At 40.0% G+C, this 8,142-nt stretch overlaps 1 protein-coding gene across 1 annotated transcript in view; it reads right to left on the bottom strand.

Annotated features, from left to right (window-relative positions):
- Positions 1–3,228: 3,228 nt before the first annotated feature.
- The window catches only part of LOC104168190 (lipopolysaccharide-responsive and beige-like anchor protein), a gene marked incomplete at its 5' end in the record, with an annotated part of 32,738 nt that continues 27,824 nt past the window's right edge, over positions 3,229–8,142 (bottom strand). The window contains 2 exons of the mRNA XM_009708683.1: positions 3,229–3,659; positions 5,946–6,097. Of these exons, the coding sequence (XP_009706985.1) occupies positions 3,569–3,659; positions 5,946–6,097 (243 nt within the window). The remainder of the gene's footprint in view (positions 3,660–5,945; positions 6,098–8,142) is intronic.

Genomic DNA, 8,142 nt, shown 5'->3' with positions numbered 1-8,142 from the left:
TCTCTTCTCCAAAGTAACCAGTGATAGGATAAGAGAAAACGGCCTCAAGTTGCTCCAGGGGAGGTTTAGATTGGGTATTAGGAAGAATTTCTTCACCGAAAGGGTTGTCAGGCACTGGACCAGGCTGCCCAGGGAAGCGGTGGAGTCCCCATCCCTGGAGGTATTTAAAAGACATGTAGGTGTGGTGCTTAGGGACGTGGTTTAGTGGTGGGCTTGGCAGTGCTAGGTTAACAGCTGGACTCAAGGATCTTAAGGATCTTTCCAACCAAAATGATTCTGTGATTCTAAACTTTCCTAGTAAATAACAACCTCCATCAGCAGAACATCCGCAGGTAACTCTGTATTACCTTGGTATCAGATTAGCTCTTTCAGACATTTATTCTGCTAAGCACTAAACCAGCAGAACAGGAATCTTCAGCAGAAACAAGGCGCTGCAGATCGGTAGAGGACTACCAAGAGTACATCAGGACCAGAAACAGTAATAAATACGTATACTTTGCACAAGGCACTCTTTACAAGCGTAGAGACTTTTTGATAACGCACAGACAGAACCAAGAACTGAAGAAATATGCTCAAAAGTATTACATCAGCCATTTACCTTTGCTTGCAGTAACACCACAACACAAACTTCGTTCAGAGAAACCACCACTCTGATCACATCATCATCTCTTGCCAGATCCTACAGCATTTATATCAGCAATTTTCACCAAATAGGAGGGATTTCAAGCTACTCACACTAAGTGTTTCCCCACAAAAGAAACTTGCAGCACTGCCGCTGACTAGCCTTGCTCTCAGCAGCAGCAAGCGCTGCTTTCCAGAGCCCCTACCATAAACTACAGCTAACACCATGTCCACTTGAACTTACCAGAACAGAAGAAAGCCCGGACTGTCACGTAAGAAAATGCTGTTCATAAAAGCTCCCTCTGAATTTTGAGGAGATAGAGGACTCGGCTCCTTCTTTTCAGGAATATTCTGCAGAGAACAGCCAGCTGAGGTCCAGCTACAGGTTAATGCCTGGCACCTGTTGATTAAATAGGTTTCAAGCAATCCATTTGACACAGGTGCTGCCCTGAATAGACTAACAAATATCTGAATAGGTGGAAATTTAACCCCTTTTTTGCCACTTCATCACAAACAGCATGACGTGGACTAGTTCAGCCAAAGCTGCAATCCCAAGTGGAAGCCTGAACCCCCCCAGGGCGGTGCCCAAGGTACGTTTGTTTAGCCGTGGAAGGAGGGGTACGTCCTACTCACCAAAGCAGTCCAGAATGGGGGTGTCTTCGCAGGCTTGCTCACGGAGCAGAAGGTGAAGATGTCCTTTTCCACAGAAGGGCTGCAGCACTCAAAGTGCAAAACACGGCGCTGCACCGCCGCCACCGCTTCCCCGAGGAGTACTTGGTACCATCGCACTGCTGCCCGGCAGCACGCACTGGCTGGCTGTAACTCAGGATGGCACGCACAGATACAGTCGTGCTTTCCGTTTGGGAAAGCATCTCGGGATCAGTAGGGCCCCTTCTACAACAAGCAATCTACCACATCAACTCCCCATGAAATATTTTTGGCTCTAAGATCAGAAACTATAACTTCTATCAATAATAAAGTGTTTCCTAAGTCAGCAGGAGATCATAAAGAGAACACTTTCAGGATTTCCATTTGGCAAAATATCCCTTCTTTGTACGGGTTTTTTTCCCCTCTACCTAGCCTGGGAAACCCACCCCTGGGTTCAGACAAATGCAAGTTGCACTTTAAAGCATACCAATTTCCCCTCAAAATCTTCAGCTACAAAGCTATGAATGCTGTGGAACTTAAGGAAATGTGAAGTACGAGTTTTGCATAACAGATAACTGCTCAGAACAGTGGACACTTACCACAGACAGGGCAACTACAGCCTTCGCTTAATCAGATCATCCTTCTGCTACACAAAACATAAAAATGTAACTCTCCTGATACCACCATAACCACATCAGTATAAAAATGCAGAAAGCACAAAAAACTTAGTCACCATTGCGTAAACACCAGCAGTACTTTAAATGCATTAGCCATAGCACCTATTTCCTCTATTGTGAATATACATTGAGTCGCAAGAACCCAGTACTCCACCGAGGCTCTCAGTTACAAACGTAATTTTATTTAATTTCTTCACTCAAACTGAATTTTCTCATTCCAAATCTTTACTGAAAGAGACAGTAGTTAAATGCTTAGAAAAAACAGGAACTGCTCTAGTAGGCAGCTAGAGAAATGTAGGTATCAATACAGATATGGAATGTAAATTTCAACTCATATAGATCACAACATACAAAGAAGATTTTTCTGCAATACAGACTTACAAAACAATAACAGTTCTTTTCACAAATATTTTCACAGAGTTCTGCACAGCAATCTTGTAGAAAAGTAGATTTGTGCAACACCAAAATAACTTATTGTTCCTTAGTATAAATTACTTTTCATTTCCTAAAAGAAAGAGGTCATTTAATATGATTAGGCAGGGTCTGACTGGATTTGGCGACAGCAAAATAGGAAAGAGATTGTTGCTATACCCAGAAAAGGAATCTGGCATGTGCTACAGTATTGCAGGGGCTAGTTCTGGGGGGAAAAAAAAAAAAAAAAAAGAGTCAGTTGCCTCCAAGTCTAGTGCTTCTGCTGCTGTATAGAGGCTGTGCATCAGCAAACACCTGCCTTTTTAGCGCTTTCACAGTCAACCAGCAGAAGTGTGCTTTGGTACTTGCACCTATTAAAAAACACCTGCCTCTGTGGGTTTCTAACTTGACTTGAAAGTCTTCAACCTAGCCTTTCTGATTTTGAGGAACAATCCACATTTTGGTGTGCTTTGAAGGAGACGCCAGGTAGAAACTAGAAGGATTCACACTTGACGTAACACAAACTCCACTCCCGATTTCTCTCTCTCAACTGCACAAAACATACAACTAAAAAAGAACTAATTGTCTAGGCCTAGAAACATGCTTGAATAGTAACATTGATGGAAACAACTTGCAAAGTTTAAAATTACATTAACCATAATTTAAATATTACCATTGAGTCCCAGAAACTTCAGTGCTGATGTAGTACAATCATTTGGAAAAGTACGAGACAAAGTGTGGTACAGATAGCACAGATTAAAATTCCCCAAACATTGTAATTCACTTCCATTATGTTAAAATCATATATTCCTCAAGGTTATAGATAAAGCTTCAGATGGAAAATCCGTTTCTTCATAATACAGCTAGAATGTGAGTTTTAACCACCTTTACTTTAGGTTTCTTTTACATACAGGGATCAAAATAGACTTCTCATTATGACTAAAAATATAGATTTTTAACTACAGAACCCAGCAGCCATTTTTCTGCTTCTTTGCCCTTCCCCCAAAAAAGTCAAGCAAGGTCTACAAAAATAGCAATTAACTTTAAAAAATAGGTTGCTTCTTCCAGCAAATTTAAGTTACATTCAGATGTAATATAGCTATTTATAAGGAAGAATGTTGTGGCAAGACACCAAGGGGAGGCGTGCTGTGTTCAGTTGCCCTCTGACCACAGCTGCCCCCATCACCGCTTCATCTTGGTCTCTGCGAAGATCAGTATCGGGTTTGATACTCGTGGTGCCAACGATTGAAATCATTGTAGAAAACCACTATGCTCCCAGACGCCATGCCAGTCAGTATACACCTGAGGGAAGTACGAGATCGTATTCGTTAGTGAACCACCTCACGTTCCAATATATGAGTCAACACACCAAGGAGTTACACCAATGTAGGCAAGAGAACTCCAGGCAATGACCAACTGTCACTGAAGACAGCTGGAGCTGAAGTGCTCCACATACCAGAAAAGTGAGGCTTTTAGGGGCTCCTATCTTGGACTTCCAAGGATTCCAGCAAGCTGGATTTGAATAAAACTGCCATCTGCACCACGTACAAAACACCATGCAACAGTTTGTATGGTCAGCCTGAAGCTTCAACTGCGAGTTAGACAACAGAATTGTTTACCAGCATCACTGTCCCGCAAAGCCACTTCAGATATCCTGGGATTATTTCTTAGTTGGTTTTGGGGGGATATTGGACTGGGATGAAGCCCTGGTGAAGCAGCAAAGTGAAGGAAGGCTCGGAGAAGTGTTCATTTCAGCTTCACCTCCCCCATTTAAGCACATGATCTACATTAGGGAATTAGATGCGGGGACAAGACTTCAGTTGGAAATGTTAGTGTTTGGGTTTGAAAGCAATCTGAAGGTTTTGATTGTTTCGGAAGTTCCTGAAAGCAACGCTGTGTTTTCCCACTGAGGCACTTGTTCTTTCTACTTGGCCTGCTACTAGAGATCATTTAGATCTGTTTGAAAAGCCGTGATCCTGACATAGCACACAATTACAACAGTTTCTACATCATCTTTTCTACCATCTCATATTAAAGTTTTATGAAAATCAAAAGTACGAGGACATATAAAATTCTGGCATTTTAGGAAAAAAGCCTCAGAATTACAAAAAAAAAATTCTAAGTAAAAAGCTGTAATTTTTCCTTCAAAACAAAGACTACATACGAGATCATCAAAAGATTACATTTTGATACTATCACACAACTTCAAGAGCACCATTTTGAATGTTTTTGTATTAGGTTACATCTTCTTAGGCATTGTCACTCAAACACATACATTCATGCATTCCAAATAAACTGCCCTGAATAATTACCTGTAATCACTGAGCAATTACTCAGTAAAATACTCCAAGTAAATCTCTTCTGAGTTTCTGTGTCTTCAAACCCAAAGTGAACTGGTTCCTAACTTGAGCACACGGGTAAATTTATAGATGTCCATATTAAATTTCAGTTTAATGACATGAGAAGATTATGTTGACGTGCCATTAATTACAGTTTAAAGATTCTCTAAATGCAAAATTTTGTACATTTCAGAGGTCTAAAATTCAACAGCTGTAACTCCAGCTTTTGAAATATTTTTAACAGCGGGGGCTTTTTAATGGAAAACTATTTCTTCCAAAATGCCTATAATCTCTAATTATGCTGAACAAGAAGTTGTTGAATGATTGATTGAAGTCCACGGATTTTGCTGGCTTGGAATTTTTAAAGTTCATTTTATGTAAGTTTTAGAAATGTAGTCCAGGTAAAAATGTTAAAGCATTCAGTATGGACGTCAGTACGTGGAAGGTTAAGAGTCTCAGCAATATGCTTTACTGCACAATGTAGACATTCCTATGGGATTTAGGAGCCAAATCTGCTTGAAAAGCACACAGGAACTCCACTAAGCAAATACAGCAAAGCAAACAAAATTCTAGCCTGCAAGCTAAAAGTGTACAAATGAAATGGTAAACATCCATCTTCTAAACAATACTTTTGTGATAAAACAGAAGGGCTTTACGTACAGCTGCACTGGAAACTGAAATGTAAAAATGCACTAAAAAAATATTAACTGATTGCCTTCAGTAGAAGGAATCTTCAAGGAGGGTCATGCTTTATGCAGACAAAATAACTTTTCTAGAAATGAAAATTAGTATTTCTTTAGCAAAATAGGGATGTGCAGAGGGAATCTTATTGTGCAACTATTCTAACTGTTCTATTTTTAACATAAAGGTCTGGAATTAGGAACGTGGTTTGTATGATAAGTGAGAGAAGAAATATGAAAAGCACGTACGTAACCTTCCACCTCCATGTGACCCATATGTACATTGGCACCATTGGCACAGGCCAATAACTCAGACTATCTTGACAGTCTGCCAAAGTAAGATTTCTTGAATTTCTCTTCATTCCCGCAAGAGCTGAAATTCTGAAAAAGACTATCTGCCCTAAATATGACATGTTAGAAAGAAACTTACGCAAGCGCAGAATTCTTAATATAATCACCAGGATCTGTGATCCACAGAAAATCAAAATCAGAAGAAAACCAAAAATTCGATTTAATTGTAAGTATATATTTTCTCTGAAATTCTTGTGAAGACCAGACTTTGCTCTAACCTTTGGTCATACGACAGGGCCATGGATCGGATTCCAGCATCACACCCTGGGTAAGCAAAAAGCTGCTTGAGGTCCCACATCTGCCATACCATGACAACTCCGTTGTCTCCACCTGTAAGCAGATACTGTCCATCTCGACTCAGCTGAATTGCCTAAGGGGAAATCACATGGATATTTGTCAGATAAATATGTGTTGCTCTTACTCCCCCCTCTTTTACTTTCATAAAAGGTTTCATATTGACAGCTGAATGTCTAGGGAGACTTGGTATCAATACAAGCTTTTGGGAAGCAACATTATTGTTATGTTATTCTACCCAGCAACAGAATTAATGTTACTATGCACAAATCTCTTTAATACATTAGATGTCACTAGTTAAGTTTTACCTCACCTGTGATTTATTCTATATTCCAAAGATCTAATATGAGGTCAGCTACAGAAATTTACTCTTCTAATTAGCTAGATTTACAAGATCCAGCAGCACTGGCATTAAAATATAGCACCTGACATTCCCCCAAGGGTCTTTAATACTAGCCTAGCAGAAGCTATCCTCCCTTTCTCTCTGGCAAGAGGCTGACTGATGGAGGGAACTGAAATGTTATACAAATTACTAGAACTAATTTAGACCAGCATTTTTAGATTCCTGCTCTGGATTAATAAGACAATGATCCACCCTTCTTAATAAAGAGTGTGTTTCCTTTCATCATCTATCCTGAAACCGCCTGTGACAAATTCAATGGCTTATACCCTGATTCTGCGTGCACCATGGGGACTGATGGCAAATCTACATTTGAAATTTTTATTTGGGATTCAGATCATGGAGAAAGATGGGATATCATTGGTTTTCACAGTGAAGACTTCTTGAAACAGGAGACTTCCGTCTATTTTGATATTTTTTGTGTGCTGTTGGAAAAAATCATGATGCGTACCGAGTACCTGGAAGAACAACAACTTTCCTCAGTTACCAGATGACTATACCAGACGATACTATCATATATTAAGATGACTGGAAGCATGAGAAATATTTCTTAAACAGGGGTTTTGCCAATTTAATTAAGTCAAAATGCGGTTTAACAGAACTGAACTTGAAATTTTATTAAAATAAGCAATACCCTATGGGGTCAGACAGACCATAATCCACCTAGCCCAGTGTTGTATCCCCAACAGTGGCAGGAGGAGATACTGTGAGGCCGGCTACTCTACAGTTTCTTCCCCTTCTGCTCCCCAGCACCTACAATCACTGGATCAGGAATATCAGAAAGTATATCTCAGTCCATTCCCTTTGGTATCAATTTATGGACATGCTGGCCATGAATTTTCTTGATCTGATTTTGAGCCTGCTGATGCCTTTTGTGGAAAAAACAACAACAACAACAAAACAACCAAACAAACAAAAAAAAACCAAACCAAACCAAACAAACCCAACCCGAACAAAAAAAACTGGCAGAAGTTCATTACAGTGCAAAATAGTTTTATCTGTTTTGAAGTGATCCTACTAGTTTCAGTGGGTACCCCAGAGGTCTCACATTGTGAGGTTTCCTGAATAACAGTTCTGCATTCATCTTATCCATTGCCTTCATCACTCTGTAGACCTTCAACATTCCTCAACCTCAGAAAACACTGACTACAACTAGTTCCCAACACCAACCCCTGGAAGACTCCATTACTGACTTTTCTCACATCAATACTAAGATATTACACATCTTTTCAGTACGGGTCTTAGCAACTACTACTACAGTAACCCTGAAGAGTACAAAACTTCTTCTGAAAGGAATATCCTGTCCTGCTGCCATGCAGAAAAGAAACTTAAGCAGTAGAGGATACCATGCCTTGATTTTATAGCCTCATCCTCCAACTATCTGGGAAAACTGAAGGGTTTGTAGGGTTTTCAAAAAAAACAACAACAAAAAAACCCAAAACCACAACCAAAAAGTTGAATGAATTCTGTCATGTGGAATGACATCAGCACGAGCTACCAGCAAGATCCAAGACCCTTAAAACTATGGTTTGGATCATTATTAATAACTCTTGTAAGCCCAAACCTTTTCCTATGCTCTCCTTCTGTTTCCAGATGCCTCTTCTCAGTTCTCTTTCTGACTTTTGCTCCCCAGCTTGATTTCTGTTTTTTCCTTTCTCTGCTCCCTACTTTTATTTTTGTACACAATCCTTGGCACAGCAGCAGCCTATCATCCTCTTCAT

This window comes from Cariama cristata, unplaced genomic scaffold (assembly GCF_000690535.1).
Source record: "Cariama cristata isolate BGI_N322 unplaced genomic scaffold, ASM69053v1 scaffold40930, whole genome shotgun sequence".
Classification (NCBI taxonomy): Eukaryota; Metazoa; Chordata; class Aves; order Cariamiformes; family Cariamidae; genus Cariama; species Cariama cristata.
This window is presented reverse-complemented; position numbering and strand designations above follow the sequence as displayed.